General features: G+C 43.7%; 2 protein-coding genes across 4 annotated transcripts in view; one reads left to right on the top strand and one right to left on the bottom strand.

Moving 5' to 3' along the window:
* Positions 1-205: 205 nt before the first annotated feature.
* RABEPK (Rab9 effector protein with kelch motifs) lies at positions 206-15958 on the bottom strand. Of its 3 annotated transcripts, none has more exons than XM_070596482.1 (9): positions 15662-15758; positions 14159-14217; positions 11553-11710; positions 8106-8258; positions 5675-5836; positions 2484-2633; positions 1451-1504; positions 791-940; positions 206-518 (listed from the first exon to the last, which is right to left on the bottom strand). In XM_070596482.1, exons 2-9 carry the CDS (start codon positions 14209-14211, stop codon positions 226-228), a joined length of 1173 nt encoding a protein of 390 aa, XP_070452583.1. In that variant the 5' UTR covers positions 14212-14217; positions 15662-15758; the 3' UTR covers positions 206-225. The 3 variants fall into 3 exon arrangements, with proteins under 3 accessions (XP_070452583.1, XP_070452584.1, XP_008520140.2); XM_070596483.1 differs by having other exon boundaries at positions 14039-14217; positions 15662-15684; XM_008521918.2 differs by lacking the exon at positions 1451-1504 and having other exon boundaries at positions 15662-15958.
* Positions 15959-18380: 2422 nt separating this feature from the next.
* Positions 18381-24347, top strand: part of PPP6C (protein phosphatase 6 catalytic subunit) — a 36923-nt gene continuing 30956 nt past the window's right edge. The window contains exon 1 of the mRNA XM_008521917.2: positions 18381-20756. Within this exon, the coding sequence (XP_008520139.1) occupies positions 20682-20756 (75 nt within the window). The 5' untranslated portion in view covers positions 18381-20681. The remainder of the gene's footprint in view (positions 20757-24347) is intronic.

The following is a 24347-nucleotide window of genomic DNA, read 5'->3' as shown; positions in this document are numbered from 1 at the left end:
TTAACAACCACTCACACTTACCTAGGTTGTATTGCTGGTAAAACGCTTTATATAACAGAGGACTTTGCACTGGGCTATCCAGTTCATTTCTTCACCTACCAAAGTAAATAAGAGCAAGAGGGATATACAGTGCAGAAGATATTTTGGAGGTACAAAACAGCTAAGGTTTCATTAAACTCTTCTGAAAGTAATTGACATTTAAAAATCAGGAAGATATTGGTTTTATTAGTCAACTACGGTCACGATGCAGTCATTATAGATTTCCCCTTCTGTATTCATCCCACCAAACACGAAGCAGAGCAGTGTGTCGGTCTGACTTTCCTCGTGTGAGTCACCGCCTCGGGTCACTCTCTTGTCAGTGGACTCCCCTTTCTCAGCATCACAGTTTAGAGGGACAGAATTTGAATCTTCTTTCTCAGAAGTACACATCACTGGCCATGGAATAATACACATGGAATGGTCCAATCGTCCGGGGGGTAGAAAAGTATCAAATTTAAGCAAGGTCCAGTGCCGCTTTTCTGTTAGGGGTAAAAAAACGTTCTGTGTTAGGAAATTTCCAGAAATGCTCAGTGATTTGTTACATCACCTGAGCCCTAACAGAAACAGGAAATAAAAGAGAAAAAAACCCTAATGGCAGTGTTACTGCTTTGATGATGTCATTCCCTAAAAGTCTGATTTTCATTCCTTTGGATTTAGACGTGGAGGGACCAAATTGGAAAACCAAAGCATTGCAATACTTTTCAAAGAATGGTCGCATTTGTTTAAAGACCCACAGTGAACACCTGCTCACCTATGTCATATTGGTACATGGTGTCCAGTGCTCCTGTGGGAGTCATCCCTCCGAAGATATACAAGTGCTTGCCCACAGCCACACCTGAGTGGGCAGCGCAGCCTGTAGGAGCTGCCCCAGTGGGACTTAGCTTCTGCCACTTCATGTCACCTGCCAAGAGAAAGAGTTTGGGTACAACATGGTCTAGAATGTGGTTTCAAATTTATCTGTCAGACTCCTGCAGTTCGCAAACCAATCACTGAACATCATTCACTAACAGCTCGGAAACAGAGCAAGGTCTAGCATGCATAAAAATTACTTGGAGGAGCTTGGCATTCTGTTTGGGTAGTCCAGGTAGGGAGTGGGGGTTCAGTAATCTAGAGTTTTAACACGCGTCCCAGGTGATTCTGATGTAGGGGGGCTTCAGAGCACACTGAGGAATGTGATATTATCTTTGGTGACCACCACCATTAATTATTTTGGAGCCCAGAAGTAGGTGATTTTCTGTGTGTGTGTGCGCGCGCATGCATGGGTGCACACGCATGTGCACACGTACACATGAGTGCATGTTTTAAATATCAACAGTTCCTTAGAAAGCCACTGAGTGCTGGCTAGACACTAAATATCTTGCTTACCTAATTCTCATAACAGCCCTATGAAATTGCTATTACTTCCGCCTACCTTCTTTCTTCTTCCAGATGAGGATATCACCGGATTTTAGGGTTAGAGACCTACCTGGGCAGGAAAGGAGGAAGAAAAGTCGCCAGGAAGTAGTTCCTCAGCGCAAGAGAAAAGGACTTTCTTTTTAAAAATAAGCATTAAAACTCTATTTGACTGCCTGCACGGAATGCTTCTGTGAAGATATTTTCCATCTGTCAATTCAAGGCAGGGTCCAGCATCTCAGAGTTGGAAGGGAGACTCGCTCAGTCCAGCCAAATGTCCTAGCCAATGCAGGAATCCCAGCCAGTGTCACCTGGCCTCAGATGTCACCAAGCCAGAGAACCCATTGTTTGGCAGGGTAGCCCGAGACACGGCACTGCAGTTCTTATGCCTTCTGCCCACTGTTCCAGCTCTTATAGTCTGGAGCAACTCGGAACATGTTCATTTGTTCACTCGTCCACTCACGAACAGATATGCACTCATCACCCGCCATCTGCCACACACTGTGCTAAGTGCTGGAAATTACACTGGGGAACAAAAGAGACAAAGTCCTCACCCTAAAGGAGCTCACAGGTTGAAAGAATGACCCAGAATGAGTCCATGCTCCCCAAGAAATGTCAGCCCTTCAGACACTTAAAGACAATTCTTATGTTCTCCCTAACTTTCCTCTAACCAGTGTTTTTAACGTGACAGTTCTGGCTGCCCACCTCCAGACACACCCCAGAAGTTATCCGTGCCCCTCATGGGCATGGGGTTAATGGCTAATGCCTGAAAGAAATCCAGTTAGGGAACACAAACCATAATGAATTTTAATGAAAGAGCAGGGTCGTTGGAAGGATAAGAGATAACGGCTGGGTACACAGCAAATGCTCAGGAAATGATTGCTATTATCGTTATTTATTATTATTAATATTCAGGCCACATTTGAGAGAATTTAGTGAAGTTTCTGCTGTCTGGTCAAGTTACCCACATCTAAGAGCAAGGCGATATTCTATCAAAGCACATTTTATTTGATTTTAAGCAGACAAGCCCCCATGCCCCCCACCCTACTTACTTATATCAATGCAATGGAGATCATCATAGAATTTGTCCCCTGCCAAGCCTCCATGAATGAAGAGCTTTGTCCCTGCTGCCACCATCACATGACCATGCCTGGGGGATGGAGGTATTCCAAGTGTCTCTGGCTGTGACCAGGTCAGAGTGTCTAGAAAAGTAAATGCAGTGACATCATATGACAAAGCTATGAGGGACAAACATGAGAAATACGCTTGAGCCTCACTTCCCAGCAAGCAGAGCTGCTCCAAGCAGAAGGTGACTCCAACTTGCCAACCCAGTAGAGGCCTCCCTCCCTCTATAGCCTGTACAGCCTCTCCTTGGACACTTCCAGGGCTGGAGAATTCACCGCCTAACACGCCTGCCCCTTCTGCTGGGTATTAGGAAACCATTCCTTGCTTTGAATTAAAACAGACCTTCCTTAAGCTTCCATCTAGAACTTCCCCGGAGTTAAAAACAATGAGTCTACTTCTTCTGTGACAAGCCTGCAAAGTCTTCTTTTTTCAAGACAACATTCTTAGGTGATTTGCTGGAAGTGTTGGGGGAGGGGCAGAATAGGCTATTTGAAAAGCCAGGCTCCCTGAAGTGGCAGTATAGGCTAATGGTTAGAACATGGGATTTGGCTTTAAAACCAGGTCATTGCACTAAATGACTGTGTGGCCTTGCCCAGTTAGTCCTCTAAGCTTCCATTTCTACAGCTATAAAATAGGGAGGAAGACAATTCTGGACAATATCTACCTCTCAGGGTTGAAATATGGATTAAATGAGATGATATACATAAAGCACAGGCAGAGAAAGTACTCATTATATGACAGTTCTCAATATGGTTGTGATCCTAACAGAGCAGATGTGTTTCACCTTCATATCGTCACAGTTATACACGTATAGAATTCTGGAAAGTTAATTAATCATTTCAACACAGCAGAAAAGTCTTAAAGGAGTGCTGCAGAGATGATCTGAGACAAAGGCCTGCCCAACAATTTATTTTTGAATTACCATTTGTGGCACACCTGCAGTTGTTCAAGGAGCCCCCAGTGTTCCAAGAAATACAGTTTGAAATAATCTGAAAAGGTTTATGCACAAATAGGTTCATCATAGCCTTGTTTGTAATATAGAAGAATTAGCAATAGGGTAAGTCCAGCAACAGGTAAATGGTTGAGTTACTGCTAATCATTATAGACTACTATGCATCATTAAATGTCAAAGACTTTGGGATTACAGGGGAAATGCTTAAGAAAAATACAGGATACAAATATTACATATAGAATTATCTCTGCTATGTAAAAAAAGACTGGAAGTACACTCAGATGTTAGTAATTTTGGGATGAGAGTGTTTTTTATATATATATATAATATATACACATACACTACATATATATTTTTTCTTCTTCCTTAGAGCTTTATATATTCAAAACCAATATTATTTAAAATTTTAAAAACTGCTTTAAAAGAATCACAAAGCCCATTCTTTCTGGAAAGAGAAAAGTCATACTGTGATGTGTCTTAATTCTTCCAATTTTACTTTGTAAGTTTGAAATTTTTCTAATAATTTTTCTCAAAAAAGGCTGCATCTTTCCTGAAAAACACGCAGGAAAATTATTTTTGTCACATTATGCTTGTGAAGGGTTATTCATAAATGCCCACTAGTAAGAGGAAGAAATGTAAATAAATGCTCCTTAGACAACAATGTGGCAAGAGGTCTCAAATTTTAAATATCCATGCCATTTTGGCCCAGTAATTCCACTCCTCAGCATCTATTCCATATAAATGTTTGTAACACATACAAAAATTAATGTATATGTTCACTGTAACACTGCTAGCAAAAAGTCAACCAGCAGGAAAATGACTGACTGAATAAGGGATACTCACAGGATGTGCTTTGCAAGGAAATTGGTACTGACTTAGAAAGACATCCACGACGTGTGATTAAATCAATCAATTTTTTTTTAACTCCACAGTGTTGGAAGATAAACACATAGATAAGGAGAACAGATCGGTGGTTACCAGGGGGGATGTGGGTGGCAAAAAAGGTAAAGGGGCACATGTGCGTGGTGATGGACGGAAATTAGACTATTGGTGGTGAACACAATGCAGTCTATATAGAAGCTGAAGTATAATAATGTACACCTGAAATTTACACAATGCTATAAACCAAAGAGACCTCAATAAAATAATTTTTTAAAAACCTCCGGGTGTTGTATGTATTTATTCAGATTATTAGTTTTCTCAATTTCATACTTGATTGTGCTTCTCAAGCTTTCATGTGTATACAAATCACTTGGGGATCTTGTTAAAATTCAGTTTCTATTCAGTTGATCTGTGGTGAGACCTGAGATTCTGTATTTGTTTATTTTTATTGAGGTCACATTGGTTTACAACCTTGTGTAAATTTCAGGTGTACATCATTACATTTCAGCTTCTGTATAGACTGCATTGTGTTCACTATCAGAAGTCTGATTTTGAATAAATGATAATAATATAGTTAATATTCATTAGGTGCTTCCTATGTGCCAGGTACCGTGCTATGCACTATATCACGTTATCTCATTTAATCTTTCCAACTCTGTGGTAGGCACTATTACTATCTCTATCTTACAGATCAACAAACTAAGGCCTAGAGAGATTAAGTAACTAGTCTAAAGTAATACAGAAAGTATATGTCAGATCTGGTCCTGAGTCCAGTTTGTGTGGCCTCAAAGTTCATGCTATTAACTACTAAGATGTACCCTTACCCCTGTAAAAGTAAGCTGCAGAACAGTATTTATAATTTGATTCTATGTGTGTGTTTTTAAGTTTTGATATAATTTCAAAATTCATATAAATTCATATATGTTCATATACACATGTACATAGGATTATAAATGCACAGGAAAGTCTGGAAGGAGACATCAGGAACTGCTAACAGTGTTTACCTCTGTCTGGGGAGTGGGGAGGAAAGGCTAATCAGGAAACTTAGTTTTTTACTTTATAAACTATACTGTTTAAAATTTTAAATTATCATTTATACCTTTTTGAATGCAATTTTGCTGTGGGAAGAAGATATCAGCCAAGGGATATACTGAAGACATCTAGAAGCAAGACACTCAGCCAGCGTGTCATTTTCAAACCTCTACTTCCTACATCAGGTAAGCCGCAGGCCAGGGTGGCCCTGACCAGGTAAGTGGCAGCCCCGAGGTGCCGGCCATTCCATACTTGCGTCAAACACGTGCAGCTCCACATCCTGCACAGGCTGGGCGCCTCTCTCTCCGCCGCCAAACACATACAGCTGGTTTCCAATGGCTGCTGCTGATGTGTGGAACGTCCTTGGGGATGGTGGGGGGCTGGTCATCTCTGGCATGGTCCAGGTCCTGGTTTCTGGTCCAAAGAAAAAGCAGGCACCTAAGACAGACTGAGGGGCCTCTGACCTTGACTCTGAGCCTGGGCAGGGTCACCTTTCAAACCTCAATCTCCCGGGGAGCGTATAGGTCTAGCCAGGGATTTCATGCCACCAAAGTCAAGGAGGGGTAGGGAGGGCGATATTTAGAATTCGCCTAGGTAGATTCAAATCTCCAAGATTGAAAAACCACAAGTGCAATTAAGAATGAGGCCAATTTGTTTCTGGAGGCCTTCTAATACCTCTCTGAACCCTCTTGCACTTTGCAGACTGCTCTGCCCCGTGCGCATTCAGAGAAGCCTAACATCTGCTAAACTCTTACGAGATGCCAGAGACTGGATGTGCCAAATTTCCCAGGATGTGTGGCCATTACAAGAATGTAGACAGTTTCAGCGGCATTAATAATAGTCCCTACTAAACAGTAAGTACTAAATAAATATCAGTTTCCCTGTTTTACAGGTAAGGGGACTGAAGCAGAGATGGATGAAGTCATTCAGGTAAGGTGACATGGCTAGTAAGTGGCTAGTTGAGATTCAAATTCTGTTTCAATAACACTAAGTTCTAAGTATTTTCCATTCTTATGACTTGAGAATAAAATTTCACCACCTGAGTAAGTGTGTAGAAGCTGTTTTTTTAGAATGAAGCACGAATTTTATAGACGCCAGTGTTCCATCTGCCAAACCATAGCTACATCAACCACAACAATTACTGAGCATTAATTATGTGCCAGATATTGAGTTAATTTAAATCCTTGCCAAACTTAGCAAGCAAGGTAGGAAGTATTATTATCCCAAAGGGACAGAGAAGACCAACTGTTACACAAATAAATATATTGTTGGTAGAGGGAACTGGGCAGGAGTTGACTGTCATGTGAAAAAAGTTTAGGTTACTAGTATTTAACAAAATGCATATTTAAACAACTAGATACAAGTTTTTTTGCCTGTCAAATCAGCAGTGTTTAAAAATGATAAAGTCAATGCCAGTAGGAGTGAAACAAGCATTATTAAGCACAGCTGGAAAGAGGCTAAGTTGGAAAAATCTTTCTGGAGAGCAATGGGGTAGCAGGTATCAAAAGCCTTAAATTCACATTGTTTTACTTAGTCTTTTTATTTCTGGGCATGAATTCTAAGAAAATAATTTGAAATACAGTCAATGACTTCTGAACAAAGATGGTCACTACTTTGTCATTTATAATCCAAAAAATCTGAAAACAACCTAAATTATGGTTATCATCAAAAAATGGAGAATGACACAGCCATTAAAAATGATGTTAACAAAGCATTGTTAATAGGAAATCATTTCTGCAGTAATTACGAAATTAAAAGGAAAAAGGTAGAATAGTGGAATGGTGAAATGTATGATCTCAGGCTTATAAAAACGCAGAGAAAAGACAGAAAGGAAGTGCACCAAGATGTTCTAAGAGCCTCACTGTCATAGGATTGTGGATGGCTTTTGTCCACATATTTATACTTTTCAAACATTTTACGATAAATATAAATTATACTTAAAAAGAGAAAAACAAAACAACTTTTTTAACTGACAAAAACACAAGTCCACTTCCCACAGGCGGTTCAGCAACATCCTCGCAGTAGTGACGTTTCCAAACTGCCTTCTCTGTGATAAAACTGCCAGTGAGAAAGTCAGGAACTTTCTACTTTTTGGCTAAAAGAAACATACCAGGAGGATCTAGGTCAGAGTTTCTTAACTTTGGCACCACTGACATTTTAAGACCAGATAATTCTTCTCGTGGGGGGCTGTCCTGTGCATTACAGGACGTGCAGCAGTGTCTCCCACCTCTACCCACTAGGTGTCAGTAGCAACCTGCTGGCTCTGAGTTATGATACCCAAAGATGTTTTCAGACACGGCCAAATGTCCCCTATGGGACATCAATCGCCCTCATTTGAGACCTCCTGATCTAGGTGACTTGGGTTCTAGCCTGACTCAGTCACTGACTCCCTGGTGACTTTAGGAAAGTCACTTCCCCTCAGTGGACCTGGGCTGCCCACTTGGCATAGCTGTTCTCTGAAGTCTCTTCCAGCTTTGGCTTTTAAGAAGTTGACAATTGTACATGTTACTAGGAAAATAAAATGCAATTCTGTTATTTTCAGATTCGGCTAGAAGTTAAACGTCCTATTTTCTACAACATCAGCAAAGTTAGATTATTCAGTAGAATCCAAATGGGTTTGGGTACAGGAATTGGAAGTGGATTTTTTTAATTTCAGTAAATAAAATAACCTTTGGCTACTTACCAGGATTCAGAACTTGCAGGCAATTTCGATTTCCTGACTGGTCGGCGCCTCCAAACACCCAGATGCTGTGAGGTGTGCAGGAGGGGACGAAGCTGGCATGCTCGTAGCGGGGCAACAGGCCCTCCGAGGTGGCTAAATCCCACTGGTGTGTTCCTAGAAAACATTTCACCCAGTTCCCAGGTTGCTGCCAACTGCTTATACTGATCGACAAACGTGGGGCAGGGTAGTGAGGAGAAGAGGGTCCAAAGCCATCAGAACACTCCGAGGGGATGTGGTCAACCTCCGAAGAGTTCTAGACAAGGCACCCTGGGGGCCTCCGCCTAATCCATAAACACTCTTCTACGGAAGCTGTCCCCACTCTCCCAACCCCAGGGGCAGATCCCAGAAGACTTGTTTGTACTACAACACCTTCACTTTCAGGCCTTGGCTGATGGGGTCAAAGGTAGCTGCTTGACCCAAAATGGGCCCATCAGATCCTCCCTCCCAAAAACCTGGAATTCGAACAGATTTCTGGATTTGAGCCACCGTCTTCTACCACGTGTGGAGAAGCAGAGAAAGCCAAAGTATGGAGACGAGAAGAACGAAACATCGACGTAAAGAAGCAGACCTTCCCAGAGAAAGTGAGAGAGGAAGTAGATGGTTTTTTGACAGCCTTCCAATTCCTGCTTCCACTCTCTCCTGAGGCTAGGCTGTATTTCCTGCTCTGGGGGTCCTCATTTTTTTGCTGGTTTAAGAGAGTTTCTGTTACCTGTAACTAAATGATTTCTGGCTAAAACAAGTTCACAGAATAATAATAGCTAACCTCTTCTTTTCTTTGAAGAAGATTAGCCCTGAGCTAACTACTGCCAATCCTCCTCTTTTTGCTGAGGAAGACTGGCCCTGAGCTAACATCTGTGCCCATCTTCCTCTACTTTATATGTGGGACGCCTACCACAGCATGGCTCTTGCCAAGCAGTGCCATGTCCGCACCCGGGATCCAAACCAGTGAACCCCAGGCCGCTGAGAAGTGCAACGTGTGAACTTAACCGCTGCGCCACTGGGCTGGCCCCATAACTATGCTTTATTTTAGTTAGTAAGCCACTTCCATAGGATCTTCACAGGCATTATCTTGTTAGATCATTACATCTGCCAAGAAAGCAAGTTCTCTCCATTTTACAGGACATGGAAGTCCAGATGGTTTAAATGCATTAGCCAGAGTCACAAAGGCAGTAACAGGTTACAACAAAGATGTAACTGAATTAGACAGGGAGCTTCTTGAGGGTTGGAACAGACTTAACTTACCTTTGATTTCCTACTGCAGGGTGTAGAAATTCAAATGCCTAGATAGGAGTGGAGGGAATGAGGCAAATTGGAGCAGGAGAACCCCACCAAGAGGGGGCAGCTCAGCTCCAAATAATTGTTGCCATGGAGACATACAGGCCTACTGATGTCAGATTTTCCAAAATTATCAAAAGAAGCCGAACCATTTCTATTTTTACATGTAGACTCCTGTACATTTGGTTGGGAAACTTAGCTTAAAATAACAGCAACGTTACATGGACCAAAGGAAACACACATGCGGGTCACCAGTTTTCTTCTGCCATTGTGTACAGTACATAGCAGTCACTGTTGGCTCATCCACTCATTCATTCATCCATCCAAAAACTTGTAAAGCACCTATTCTGTGCCAGGCACTGTGGTAGTGGCTGGGGATACAATGATGAGCAATATAACCATATTCCCTGTCTCCAAGAAGTTTATACTCTTGTGAGGAAGACAGACAAGAAATAATCACATGTGATAAAGGCTGTGAAGGGGGAAAAGGATGCGAAAGTGCAGGACACTATGGAAGTACAGAGTGTGGATGTGACATTCTGATTGATATTAAGAAATATATATTTGATCTTCATCAGTTCCAGGCACAGAGCTCCTAATAAAAACCTTGGAATTTCTTAAGTAATAGGATCGTTAAAGATGTCTTTTGTAACAAGCCCCTGTCAACCACACCTGAGTTTATGTTAATGAAGTGACTTTTGGAAAGCCCCTAAGGATAAGGGCTAGTTTCCAGGGGAACCAACCACAATATTTGAGGGCTGGAGGTTGAATCAATCACCAATGGCTAATGATTTCATCAATTATGCGTACGTAAAGAAACCTAAATAAAAACTCAAAAGCAGGGGTTTGAAGAGCTTCCAGGCTGGTGTACACATGGAGGTGCAGGGAGCATGGTGCACCTGGGAGAGGGCCTGGACGCCCTATGCATCTCTTCTATCTGGCTTTTCCTGAGTTACATTTTTTTATAATAAATGGATGATCTAGTAAGTAAACTGTTTTCCTGAGTTCTGTGAGCCACTCTAGCAAATTAATGGAACTTGAGGATGTTCATGGGAACCTCCAATTTATAGTTGGTCAGTCAGAAGCACAGGTAACAGCCTTGACTTGTGACTGGTGTCTGAAGTGGGATGGGGGGTTTGTGGGACTGGGCCCTTAACTTGCGGGATGTGATCCCGACGACAGGGAGATCTTGTCAGAAGTGAACTGAGTCATAGGACACCCAGCTGGTGCTGCAGAATTGCTTGGTGTGGGAAAAAACCCTCACACGTTCGGTGGCCAGAAGTGAAGTAGTGAGACTAGTGTTGAGACGAGACACAGGAGCAGAGAAGGAAAACGGGAGCTTCTCCTTTATAGTGGTAGTGCCTGAAGCAGTTCAGAATCATCAGGGAGAGCTTCCTGATGGAAGTGACATTTAATCTGGAACCTGAAACCTAGAAGATAAGGAAAGGGAAGAGCCTTCCAAGTAGAGGGAACAATACGTGCCAAAGCTTAGAGACTAGAGTTCAAGATGTGTTCAGGAACTGAAGGATACTCAGTGTGGCAAACCTGGGCTTGGGAGAGCCAAGAAATGAAGTTGGGAAAGGCTTGAAGTGCAGAAGTGGCATGGTCACGTTTGTATTTTAGACAATACTCTCTGCCTGGGTCTGAAAAATGCACTGTACGGGGGGTAAACTTGGAAGCAGGGCCCCAGAGAGGAGGCTGTTGTAAAATCTAGTTGAGAGACAACAATGCTTGGATTACAGTAGAAGTAGTGGGAATGGACAGACGTGGATGATAATAGAGCTATTAGGATTTGGTGAATAACTGGATATGTGGATGGAAGAGGAAGTAGTCATCAATGTCTCCGGAAGAAATATTTGATGAATGAATGGCTGGATATCCACGGCTCCACATAAACTCTTTCTCCCCAAACTGAGATGTATTGGTTCCCCTAAAACTGAGGGGTATTTGTTGGGTGGGTGTGTTCCAGGGGTCTGCTGAGACCTTAGGGACCTCTCAGTGAGGTTCATGTTCTCAGAGGAAAACCCTGTTGTCTTGTCTGAGCTGGTGTTCTTAGGAATGCTCTGGTCATGGCCAGCCACACAAAGCCCTGGTCTGGCCGCAGGGCACATGCTCTGCAGCTGCTGGCCTTACCCAGATCCATGGTGTGCACATCAGAGAAGCTTCTGTTTGGATCTGCTCCTCCAACAATGAAGACCTTCCCTCTCTTGGCGTCTCCAACTGGAGGTAAATATGAGCAGCTGTGGCCAACCCGAGCACAGGGGCTGTCTCCACGGGGGGTCAAGGTGTACCTGCCAAAGAGAGGATGTATTCAGGAGGCTTAAGCAGAGAATAAATGCAGTGGTGTGTTCTTCCCATTCTTCATAAAAGAGTCACCAAAATGGTCTTATACATACACAGACACTTTAAATTGTATCCAGTAAAGCACCATTTCCCTGATTAGTAACAGTACCTTCCGTTTGCACATAACCTTTGATTTTTCAACTTGGTCACTACTTTCATCTCACATTAACCTCATGGGGATGCACTGGGCTAGTAACTGTCCCCATTTGGTAGATGGGGACACCCAGAAATGTTCGATGGTGCATCCTGGCATAGGATAGCAGTTATGAGCACGGTTTGTGAATTCAGACAGACCCGGTTCAAGTTCCAGTTCAGGGGCTTTCTAGATGTGTGATCTCCTGGAAGTCATTTAACCTTCCTGAACCTTCCTCGGTTGTAAAATGGGGACAGCAATAGTTCTTCCCTGTAACGAATGAGATGAAGTCTCGTAACAGGGCAGGGAAGGACTCAGCGAATGGCGGCTAGAGCTTTATGTGCAATCACGTAGGAACCTACAGCCCCAACGCTCTTGCCCTAGCCACTGATGCTTCCCTCTGACAAGTAATGTTCTAGAATTGATTGATTTTAAGAGCTTTTCCAGATCACTCACCAAGCTCGACCTGATAGAAGCCAAAGCTAGGACTTTGAAAAATCGAATACAAGATCCATTCATTCCACTCTCTAAAGTTATTCTGAATGCTGACTGAGAAAACACTTCAAGCTTCCTGATTAGAAAAGAAAACTCCGTGGCTGTTTTTCAGGCCCTGTCTTATTTGACCTCTCTGGCATTTCATGTTCCTGACTCCTCCCTCCTCCTTGTACCTTTTTCCTTATCTGGCTTCCCCACATTCCTCCCTTTTGGTTCTCTGCCCACCTTCTGGCTGCTCTTTCCATTTCCTTCCCTAACTCCTTTCCCACTAGCCTTCTCCTAACCCTCAGTATCCTTGGATTCTCTTCTCTTCTCCTCAGTCTACAGCTGCTTACCTGATCAGTTTTACCTGTACTGATGGCTTCAATGACCACCCATCGAAATACTCATTAGTGATTTCCAAATCTCTATTCCTTTTCCAAATCCCTCTTCTGATGTCCAGACTCACATATCCCATCACCCCTGAATAATTACTAACAATGTACTATGCACGCTGGTAACTTCATTACAACCCTGGTTTCACTTAATCTGCATAAAACCCCTTTGAGGACAGTACTATTATCATTTGAGTCTTATAACTGAGGACCCAAGGCTTAGAAAGGCTATATAACTTCCCCAAGAGCACAGAGCCATCCAGATACATGGGGAATAAGACAAAAAAAGGCCCTGCCTTCACAGCCCTGACAGACTAGTTGGGAAGACAAACACGAAATTGATAATTTCACAAATATCTATTTCATTTCAATTGCGTGATAAAGGAGTACAGAATATATACAAACTTTATAATATGAGAACATGTCATAGGGGAACCTAACCCTGTAAGGAGAGGTGGGAGAGGAAGGATAGACAGAGAAAGCTTCCATTTGAACTGAGATCTGAAGTGTGAGTAGAAGTTAGCTGGGCAAAGAGAGGGACAAAAGATGGCAAGAGTGATCAGGTAGACGGGCCAGCACATACAGTTCCTGAGAGGGGCAGTGCAAGGCACGCAAGGAAGAGAAAGAGAACAAAGGATGAATAAGGGGATTTGAGGTTAGAAAGACAATCAAGGACAGATCATGCAAGGCTCAGTGGGTCGTTTTAAGGACTCTGGTTTTTATCCTAAGACCAATGGAGGGGCACAAAAGGTTTTAAACCAGGGAACGCGATGATCAATTTATGTTAGGTAGACAGCAAGAGTGGATGCAGGGAAGCCAGATCAGAGACTCTCCTCCGAGGTCCTGCAGAAGCAGAGCGTCTTCTCTAAGTCTTTCATGAGCCCTGCTTCAGCACCGATCACACTTCATCACCATCACCTGCTTAGTGTGCAGCCCCCATTACACTGAGCACTGAGACTATTCACCTTCGTACCTTCAGCACCTACACAGCAGCTGCCCCTGTCGGGCCGGTGCTAGCTGCTGAATGAAGGCTTGGTTGAGCAAGCAGCCAAGAAACAGTGAAGCCAGATTAATTCAAATCCAATTCCCTGAAAATCTTAGAAATGAGTCAGGGCTTGGGGGAAGACACACTGTTGGAGCTGAGGACGCCAGATGGTCAGTGCCTCCCTCTTCTTGGTAAATGGATTTTAATAAAATCAACATCTGCTCTGTGATCATTATTGTCCCACTATCTTTCCTCTGAAGACCTTCTCAGACAGTTTGAGTCTAATTACCAGAAACTGCAGACAGTCTCATCTCTACTCTTTTTCATTGATGATCAAATATGTTAGTAAACTACTTATAAATGAAACAAAAACTCATGTTTTTCTCTGTCTGAATCCTTCCTTACAGACCATGTTGCTTTCCTGGGCTTGTCTCCAGGCTCCAAGACTGGCAGCTGCTTCATGGTGTCCTATGCATGAGAAAGAAAGGCAGTTTATAGACATTCACGATTATCTTCTACCTGAAACACAGAACAAATCAAGTCACTCCCTTCTTTAAAACCTTTCCTGCTGATGTATCAATTTCTAGGAACTGATGAATTTGAATAGACATTATCAACTTTTTGACATAAACTTATATTTGGGAGGCAAACATAGCACAACTTTTTTTTTTCCTCTAAAGATTTTATTTTTCCTTTTCTCCCCGAAGCCCCCCGGTACACAGCTGCACATCTTTAGTTGTGGGTGCTTCCAGTTGTGGCATGTGGGATGTCGCCTCAGCATGGCCTGACAAGCGGTGACATATCCGCAGCCAGCATTCGAACCAGCGAAACCCTGGGCCGCCAAAGCGGAGGGCGCAAACTTAACCACTCGGCCGTGGGGCCGGCCCCTAACACAACTTTCTTAACACAATTACAGAAGTTTTTTTAGCTAAAGTTTTGTGTATGTGATTTTCGTGGGAAGGGGCATATGATACCAAAATAAATTTTCAGAGGTCATAAGATGTTTATGTTTATCAAAAGATAAAATATTTTCAAAGGCTGAGAAATACTGAACTCTTGGATAAATCCTAGCCGCAGCATGGCATTCAAGATCTTCTGGCCTCAACTTTCTTTTCAGGAACTCATCTCCACAATTTCTTGCTATATTGAGCTGTTCTTCCTATACTCGTTGTTCCTTTAACATGGCAGGCCCTTACATAACTTGCATCCTGTGCTGCTTTCTCTACCTGAAATGTTCCTTCCCTTCTCGTCAACTAAAAAACTCCTAATCAACCTCGAAAACCCAGTTCAAATGTCCCCTCCTCAGTAAAACACTCCCTGATTTGCTGCTTTCCACTCAGGTCCTCAAGTTACGTCCTTCTCCCTCTGAAGGTATCTATTTCAGCCACCATCATTTCAGGGATCATCTTAAATGTAATTATCTATTTAAAAGTCTCTAGACTAGGTTCCAGACTAAATTCCACTAGACTAAATTCCAAGAGAGCTGGGCCTGTCGGACTCATTCAAAGAACCTACCAATGGGCCCGGCATAGAGTAGAAGTGAGAGATGAGAGAAGGAAGTAAGAAAATGGATGGGATTTCTGAGAGATGATAAATTCAACCTTAGGCTTCAGCCACTGATGGCTGTCCCCAAAGCCCAAAGCTCAGTGGGGTAAACTTCCCATGGACAGGGACTTGCCGCAGCCGCCGCTACCAGCCCCATCCCCCAGTCCCACCCCCGCGTGGCAGCGATAAGAGCCAGGAGACAGGGTCGGGTGAGAACAGGCTGGTTCCTTTCCGTCCAAGTAGCCCGGCCGGAGCCCGAGGAGGCCCCCCTCAGCGCTTTCCACTCGCCCGGGCCCACCCCCTAAAGAATACGGCCGCCCCCCACCACCGGGATCGCGTCGGACCCTCGGTCCGGAGGCCGCATTACCTGCGGTGGCTTGAGCCAGTCCCGGGCCTTGGCTCCGCCCCTAATGGGGGCGGGGCTTGAGCCCTCGCCCCGCCCCGAGACCCCGGAAGAGCGCGGCTGCCAACCGCTCCCCTGCTTCGGGTCCCCCGGGCCGGCCTTGGAAGGGGCGGCGCGCTGGGCGCCCGGGTGCCGGCTGGGTTGTGCATGTCCCGGGAACCGGCAGGTCGGGTCGTCTCTCGGGCTCTCTCCCCTCGGCTGGGTTAATAAGCCAGAGCTACTTGGAAGCGACTTGCAAGCGAAATGCCAGGGGTTGGGCATCCTCTTGTGGGACCCGAATTACTCCGGCAGGTGGGCTGTCCTAAAGGGGCTAGGATATTTTCAGTTCTGGAGGTTGTTAGAAATAGTTTCTGAAAGGGAGAGTTAAGGGTGCCTTCCTCGGTGTGAAATCTCTCTGTGCAGTCTTTAGGCCAGTTCAAGCTTTGGCACCTTAAATAGCTGACTCACTCCTTAATCAGCGTTTGTAACTATGGCAGACCCTATGCTGAACCAGACGAACACGGCCCGTGGCCTCCTGGAGTTCACCATCTAACTCGAGAGAAAGATTAACCAGGAAAACAAATAACTAGGAACATTTGTAAAAAGTCCAAGAAATAAAAAGTTCATCAATGAGTACCTATTCTGGAGGAAGTCACTTTTCTCTGGGCATCAGTGTCACTGCCTGTGAAATGGAGCTCACGAGATTTTTGTCACAAGGTGATGGTGGAGAATACGTGAGTTAGTGTCTATCAAGTGCTCAGTGCCCAGCAGCTGGTGCAGACCTGGTCCTCCGTAAAGTGTGATGCTATTCCTAGCTATAAATGAACTCTAGACACCAGCCCTGAGTTAGACATGTTCACATGCATTCTCTCTGGTCTCTTTTCTACCCATAGGTTCCCCATGGCTGTCCTGAAAATGCAGAGGTGTCTCACCCATGTCTATGTTTCAGGGAACCCCATAATCACTTAGGAGGGCTGAGGCCAGTCGTTGTGTCCTAGGATATAAGAAACCACTAAGGAAGGAAATCACGGGAGCTCCTGGAGTCCAGAGCAGACTGGGAAGCAGTCACACATATTCTTGTTCAAATCCAGGCTCCAGCACTAACCTTGACATTTAGCATGTTAATTACCCTCTCTGAGCCCTAGTTTCCTCATCTCTAGAATGGGAATAATAATACCTACCTCACGGAGCTGTTGAGAGCATTTGATAGTACAAGTGAAAGGCCAATTTGGGGAATCTTTTAGCTGCTTGAAACTATAGTGAAAATTTATTGACAAAATAGAATTCGAGGTCTGCAGCTCTTCTCACTGCTCAAATCTTATTTCAAACCCCTGAAGTCTTTGTGAGTTCCCATAGTAACAGAAAAATCCCCATCGACAGTCTGCCAAAGGGGAGTTTAGAGAGTAGTCAGCCATTCTGCTCTCCTTCAGGAAAGAACACCAAGGCCGGATTGGCTCTGCCATATGTCCGTGTACATCTAGATGGAGATTTCTGCTCAGAGCTGCAGAATGCTCTGACAGCCCTTGTGTCTCTTGGCTAGATCCATTTCAAGATGCCATGCTTGAGTTGCACATAAACAAGAAAAATTGGAAGAGGTTTGTGGGAAAAGTAGCAACCAGTTTTCATCGTGGGACCTATGCTGTTGGACTAAAAATTACATTTCAGAAAGTGCTGGAAGGAAGTTTTGAGATGTCTTTTTAAAATGGAAATCAAGGTCCAGGGAAGTTAAAGTGACTAACCCACATAAATGGCAGAACCAGGAGCCCGGATCTCCTGCTTTATGCAAGGAAAACTAAGAATATTTCCAGTCAGCAAGCTCTGTACACGGTCTCCATCCCAAACTACCCAGTGTGTCTATCACCTCTCCCAAGAACTTGCCCAACACGCTGAGGGATGCTTCCCTCCTTTCTCTCTGCTCTGGATGTCAAGACTGTAGTTCAGTGAAGGAGCAGGGAGCTTACTGCCAGACAGTTTGGCAATGTGACGAGTGCCATGTATTCACTGGAAGGGGACACCATCCACTTTCATTACCTACCTGTTCACTGACTTATCAGCAAGGGAAGCAATGACGCTGGTGACACCTTCCTTTTAAGCACTTTACAGTTTATAAAGAATACTCATATCCATCTTCCTATTTCTCTTTCTTCCCGATTCTGAGAAGGCATCTTGACTAGGAGTCATTTCCAGTTACTGAGGTTCCGAGACGAAAAGTGAATTGCTAACTTTCCAAAGAGGACAGTTTTAAAAAAAAAGGTCGAAAAAGAAAAGGGGCTGGCCCCATGGCTGAGTGGTTAAGTTTGTGCGTTCCACTTTGGGGGCCCCAGGCTTCGCCGGTTCAGATCCTGGGTGAGGACATGGCACCCCTTGTCAAGCCAAGCTGATGTGGCGTCCCACATGCCACAACTAGAAAGACCTGCAACTAAAATATAAAACTACGAACTGGGGGGATTTCGGGAGAAAAAGCAGAAAAGAAAAAAAAAGTCAAACAACAGTGGCATCTTTTCCTGATTTGGATATTTTTCTCTAAGAAACTCTGAGCATATTATCCTTTTACTTTTTTTCCCCAAAAGTCTTAAATTTTACCTCTTCAGAAAGGCCTTTCCTGCCCACCCAATACTCAGAGCTAACACTTACATTACACTCACTCTGCACATAAGATTGTTTTAAACCCTTTCCATATATTAACTCCATTAAATCTCAGTACAAACCGATAAGTATTATTATCATCTCCATATGAGGTAGGCACTTTTACTATTTCCATATAGATGCTGAGAAACTGGAGCACAGAGAGGACAAATAAGTTTGCCAAAGTCCCACAGTGAGTTTTAGAGCCTGGACTTGAACTCTGGCCTTCTGGTGCTAGACCGCACACTTTTCCTCCACTACATTGCCAACCTAAAGTAGGCCTCTTCCGCTGCATTTTTCTTACTCACAGTATGCCTTTTTTCCCTTTATAGTACTAATTACACTTTGAAATTCGTGGTTTGCTCATTTATATGTTCATTATTTGTCTCCTTTTCAGACTGTAAGCCCAATGGGGCCAGGGATCACGTCTGTCTCATTCATATCATAGGTACTATATAACTATTTGTTGACCAAATGAAGAAATGTATGCTAGTGGGCACCATTCATTCTGCAGCAAACATTTACAAATTACATTTTATTTTGAAACAATTTCATACTTACAAGACAACTGCAAGAATGATACAAAGAACTTCACCTAGAGTCCTCATTAAAGTTTAGCCAAATGTCCCCAAAATACACTTTAGACAAGAGGATCCAGTCTAGGGTCACTTGAACAAAAAATATTTATTTATTTATTTATTTATTTATTTTTGAGGAAGATTAGCCCATCTGCTGCAAATCCTCCTCTTTTTTTTGCTAAGGAAGACTGGCCCTGAGCTCACATCCATGCCCATCTTCCTCTACTTTATACGTGGGATGCCTATCACAGCATGGCTTGCCAAGCAGTGCCATGTCCTCACCCGGGATCCAAACGGGCAAACCCTGGGCTGCCGAAGCAGAACATGCACACTTAACTGCTGCGCCACTGGGCCGGCCCCAAAAAATATTTATTGAGTACCTGCTACTATTGGATTATATAACAGTCTCCTAACTGGTCTTTCAGATGCGACCGTTCTTCCTACAGTCTCATACAGCAGCCAGGGTTATCCTTTTAAAACTAGTTATGTCATGTTACTCCTCTGCTCAAAAGCCTGCAATAACTCCCATTGCATTAAAAGTAAAAATCAATGTTTTTTTATCTCTCTTATTCCTCTCACCTTGTTCAACCAGACTAATCTTGCCATTTCCCAAAAGATTCTAGACGTGTTTCCATCTTAGGGCCTCTGCATCAGTTCCCAATAATTTCCCTCAAGTATCTGCACGGCTAATTCCCTCACGTTTCTGTTGGTTCTTAGAAATGCATCACCCCACCTCCCTTACCCTGCTGGTTTCTTTCCCTTCGAACTTATCACTAATATGCTATACAGTTATTTATTATATTTATTGTTTATGTTCTGTCTCCTCTACTAGAATGTAGCTACGAGTTGAGGATAGGGATCTTTGTCTATTTTGTTTGCTGAATATCCCAAGCGCCTACAACTGTACCTGGCACATAGTCTGTTCAATAAATAGCTGTTGAATGAATGAATGTCGAAGATATACTAAGTGCCAGGTCCTGTTCTAGGAGCTGCGAGTACAACAAAAAACTCCCTGCCCTCCTGGGACTCACACTGAAGTATACTTAAACTAGCCAGACCAGATATCCCAATCTCAGCTCCTCTGCCTATTCCCTGTGAGATTTGGGACAAGTTACTCCACCTCTCTGAGGCTTGCTTTCCTATCAGTCGTTATGAGGATTAAACGAAAAGACAGCAGTTGTATAGCATTTAGCATAGGAAATGCTTTAATATTTGTTTTCCTTCCTTCCAGACTAGAAGACTGGTAGTCTGACATCTCTGCCACAGGTTTAGGCAAGGTTTTCACAGAGCCTTGCTAAGGTGCAGACAGGTTACTATGGCTAGGTTAGGTTTACCCAATTTTTAACTGAAGGTGTTCTGGTGAGACAATGCTTAATAGGGTCAGAGTGAGAAACCAGGGAATGGCTAGGGTCAACTACTTCGCCGTTTTGCATCGGAAAAGCCTCGCTGGGTCCCCAGAGGTGAAAATCTGGAGGAAGGAAGGGAGAGGAAAAGAGGAGTACCTGGCCACTACTAAAAACTACAAATCCCAGCACTCCCCGCGGCAGACAACTACGGGTCCCAGCAGGTAACAGGGTTTGCACCGAAAGGGCCTCCAGGAGCCTGCGGCCTGGGTTCAGCGGGAGAAGGTGTGGGGCGTGCCGAGGCAGCGGGGAGAATCCGGTCAAGCTTTATGCCGCTGCGCAGATGCCTCTCACGGGCCGGACGTGACGTAGGAAGAGTTCCGGCTTCGGCCTTCGCCGCTGCCGCCGCCGCTGGTACAGCAGCCGTCGCCGCCGCCGTCGGGGCTTGTTATTTCTAAAATGGCGCCCCTAGACTTGGACAAGTATGTGGAGATCGCGCGGCTGTGCAAGTACCTGCCGGAGAACGACCTGAAGGTGAGCCCGGCTGGGGCGGGAGCGCTGCTTGCGGGGCTCGCCCCTTCCGGCAGCGGGGTGCCCGCCGGCTCGCCCTTCCTCCCTCCGCGGGACCCCCGCCGGCATCCCGTCCCGTCCCGGCGGAGGGCCTAACGCGGGGCGACGCGACCCGGTGCGACTCGGCGTCGCGCGGAAAGCGGGGGAGCCCGGGTTCCCCGAATACTGTCCCCGTTTCCTGAGCGGGGAGCCCCAGGGATGCTGCGGCCTCTGCCCCAGCCTTGCCCCCCCTGGTCTCCGGCTGCCCCAGGGCTCCAAGCCCTAACAGCTTTGCTTAGAAGGCTCCTCTCCCCTAACCCCACAGCCAGAGTCCCGGACTCCGAGCCGAGCCCCAGCGGGCAGTGCCCTCGGCATGGGGTCATCCCTCTAGAGGCGGTGACAGGAGCCGGGGTGGCTGGCGTCTGACAGGAGATGCCGCTGGCTCCCGGGACGCGGTCCCAGTGTGTGTAGGTTTGCGGGGAATGGGACCAGGGTGGGCCGGAGCGGTTCGGTAGTGATGTGAGGACGTTCAGTCGTCCCTCTTTGCGTCCTACTCCCCGACTGCTTTTTAGGGGTGTTGGTTTGCGTCTGCTAAATCAGGTATGAGTCCCGTTTTCGAGTACATTGTTGAGCTGATTTAAGTGGGTAAAGGAGTAGGCCCTCCAGAAATACAAATACTTTTCGGTCCTTCAAGTCGTTCTCCCTTCATCCTTTCTTAACTCAAGATTTCATTTTCTTGGTTTTCTGAAGAAGGAGAGTTGTTTCTTGTTGCTGCCGAGTGCAAACGACAGTAAATGTATGTGTGGGTAAAGGATGAATGTAAGAGTAAAGGAATGTAAATCTTTGGCTCACTGCTTTTTTGACAAGTGTTTTCTGCGTTTGTTCAAATCAGTGCTTAGTGTCTAGCGGCGTTGAGCAGTTAGTGCTGGTGTCTGTTGTATTCGTTCAGTTAACTTTGATTTACTATTTGGTCAGTGGGTAAACTGTTGATAGTTTTTTCTTTTTTAGGCTGTGGGTTGAAAGCGATTTATCTTTGTGAATTCCTTCGCTTAACTCAGATATTACTGTTTTTCTCTTTGGCTGTCTTTTTTTGGTGCAGGAAGTTGATATTTAACATCAGTCAACAAGTATGCAAAATGTTTAAGGCCACAGGAGCTGTTGTGAATGTAACTTACTTGTACTTAGATGTTAATAATGTGTGCTACATGATAGGGGAGCCGTTCTTGTGCGTTTTCCCCTTTTTAGTAGGATAATTTAATGAAAATGAGGGCAAAGCCAGTATTAGTAGAAATGTAGCTTTCATGCTCATCCCAGTCCTTCAGACATTAGTTTTGTGGCTCCTTTCTGCTATGTATTTTTTTAGGAAACAAGGATACAACCAACATTGGGACTCAATTCATGGAAAACTAACCAGACATTTTTTAGCAGCGTTGTTAATCTGGTAAATGAAGTTCGTTTTGCATGTCAGTGAATTGATGTGAAATTTTCTTTTCTTTAACATGTGTAAAGTGGTTTTAAGCTTTGTGTTTATAGTGAGTAAAATGTTGATTATGAAAATGTATCTTGATATTAACTTGAATTTGAATATTGAAATGATTTGGAAGATAATCAGTTGGACTTTAGACTTCTTAATTTGATAAACATTAGATTTCCTTCCTACCTTAAGGAAATATAGCCATTAAACCATTTCATTTTCCTTTGCAACACAATTGAACTGTACTTAGCGTCTATTTCTTTTTTTTTCAACTTTTTATTAAGATTATGGTAGTTTACAACCTTGTGAAATTTCAGTTGTACATTATTGTTAGTCATGTTGTAGGTGCACCACTTCACCCTTTGTGCCCTTCCCCCACCCCACCTTTGTCCTGGTAACCACCAATCAGTTCTCTTTGTCTCTGTGTTTAACTTCCACCTGTGAGTGGAGTCATACAGAGTTCGTGGTTCTCTATCTGGCTTATTTCACTTAACATAATACCCTCCATCCATGTTGTTGTGAATGGGATGCTTTTATCCTTTGTTATGGCTGAGTAGTATTCCGTTGTATATATATACCACGTCTTCTTTATCCAGTCATCAGTTGATGGGCACTTAGCTTGCTTTCTGTTTTCCATAGTGGCTGTACCAGTTTACATTCCCACCAACAGTGTATGAGGGTTCCTTTTTCTCCACAACCTCTCCAACATTTGTCACTTTTTGTTTTGGATATTTTTGCCATTCTAACAGGTGTAAGGGATATCTTAGTGTAGTTTTGATTTGCATTTCCCTGATGATTAGTGATGATGAGCATCTTTTCATGTGTCTATTGGCCATCCGTATATCTTTTTTGGAGAAAGGTCTGTTCATGTCCCCTGTCCATTTTTTGATCGGGTTGTTTGATTTTTTGTTGTTGAGCTGTATGAGTTCTTTATATATTATGGAGATTAACCGTTTTTACCGTTTGTAAATAACTTGAAAATATTTTTTCCCAACTAGTGGGTTGTTTCAATCCTGTTTTCCCTTGCCTTGAAGAAGCTCTTTAGTCTGAAGTCCCATTTGTTTATTCTTTCTGTTGTTTCCCTTGTCTAAGGAGTTATGGTGTCCGAAAAGATTCTTTTGAAACTGATGTCAAAGAGTGTACTGCCTACATTCTCTTCTACAAGACTTATTGTTTCAGGTCTAATCTTTAGGTCTTTGATCCATTTTGAGTTTATTTTTGTGAATGGTGAAAAAGAGTGGTCAATGCGTGTATCTATTTCTTAATAAACTTTTCTTTTTAAATCTTCTGGGCAACTAATGGGAAAAAAAGAATTCTGAGTTTTCCTCTGTAAGTGGAGCCTTTTCTTCTTTGTCTTGGAAATGTTTTTATCAAATTAATTTGCTTGTGCTGCTCATGTCTGGTTTATTTAAAGAAATTTAATTTTGTTGCTACTTCTTGGCATGAAGTGCAGACTAAAATTAGGCAGGCCAAGAAAGTATTCCAGGAGCACCTTTTCTGAGGTTTGAAAGCCAAAATAAAAGATTCTGTCAGAGGAAGAGAAGAAATCATTGGGGTTATTTAACGGTCGTTATGAAACAGGTTTGTTCTGGTAGGAGACTGAAATTCACCTGTGTTTTAAATTGACTAGAAGTTGGAGGGACTAAATAAAATAATAAATGTGTAGGGTGTTCTAGATCTAATTATGATTTCTCTATATTTAAATTGGAAGTGATCAGATCACTGGTACTGAATCGAATCTACATAACTGTTTGGAAGGAATAAGGATAAAATGTGTGCAAGGAGACCAAAGCGTAACCTTCCTTTAAGAAGAGCTCATGTGATTCTCAGCCACAATGAAGATTTCTGAGCAGATCATAGAAGATACAGATTCCGTATCTGGCCAAGTGGAAGAATGAATGATAAAAGGCAGGCTTACCGAATACTGAAACTTTTGACAGGAGAGGGGTTCTGTAATTTGGAGATTGCCTGATCTCTTGGGCAGTTATTAAAGGTGACATGTAAGTAAAGAAGTTGCATACTGAATTGGTGTTCAGTTTTCTTACTGAAGACAGTTATGGTGGTAGGGCTTGGAGAATACTAATGTCTGTCTCAGAGATGCA

This window comes from Equus przewalskii, chromosome 26 (assembly GCF_037783145.1).
Source record: "Equus przewalskii isolate Varuska chromosome 26, EquPr2, whole genome shotgun sequence".
NCBI classification, from domain to species: Eukaryota; Metazoa; Chordata; class Mammalia; order Perissodactyla; family Equidae; genus Equus; species Equus przewalskii.
This window is presented reverse-complemented; position numbering and strand designations above follow the sequence as displayed.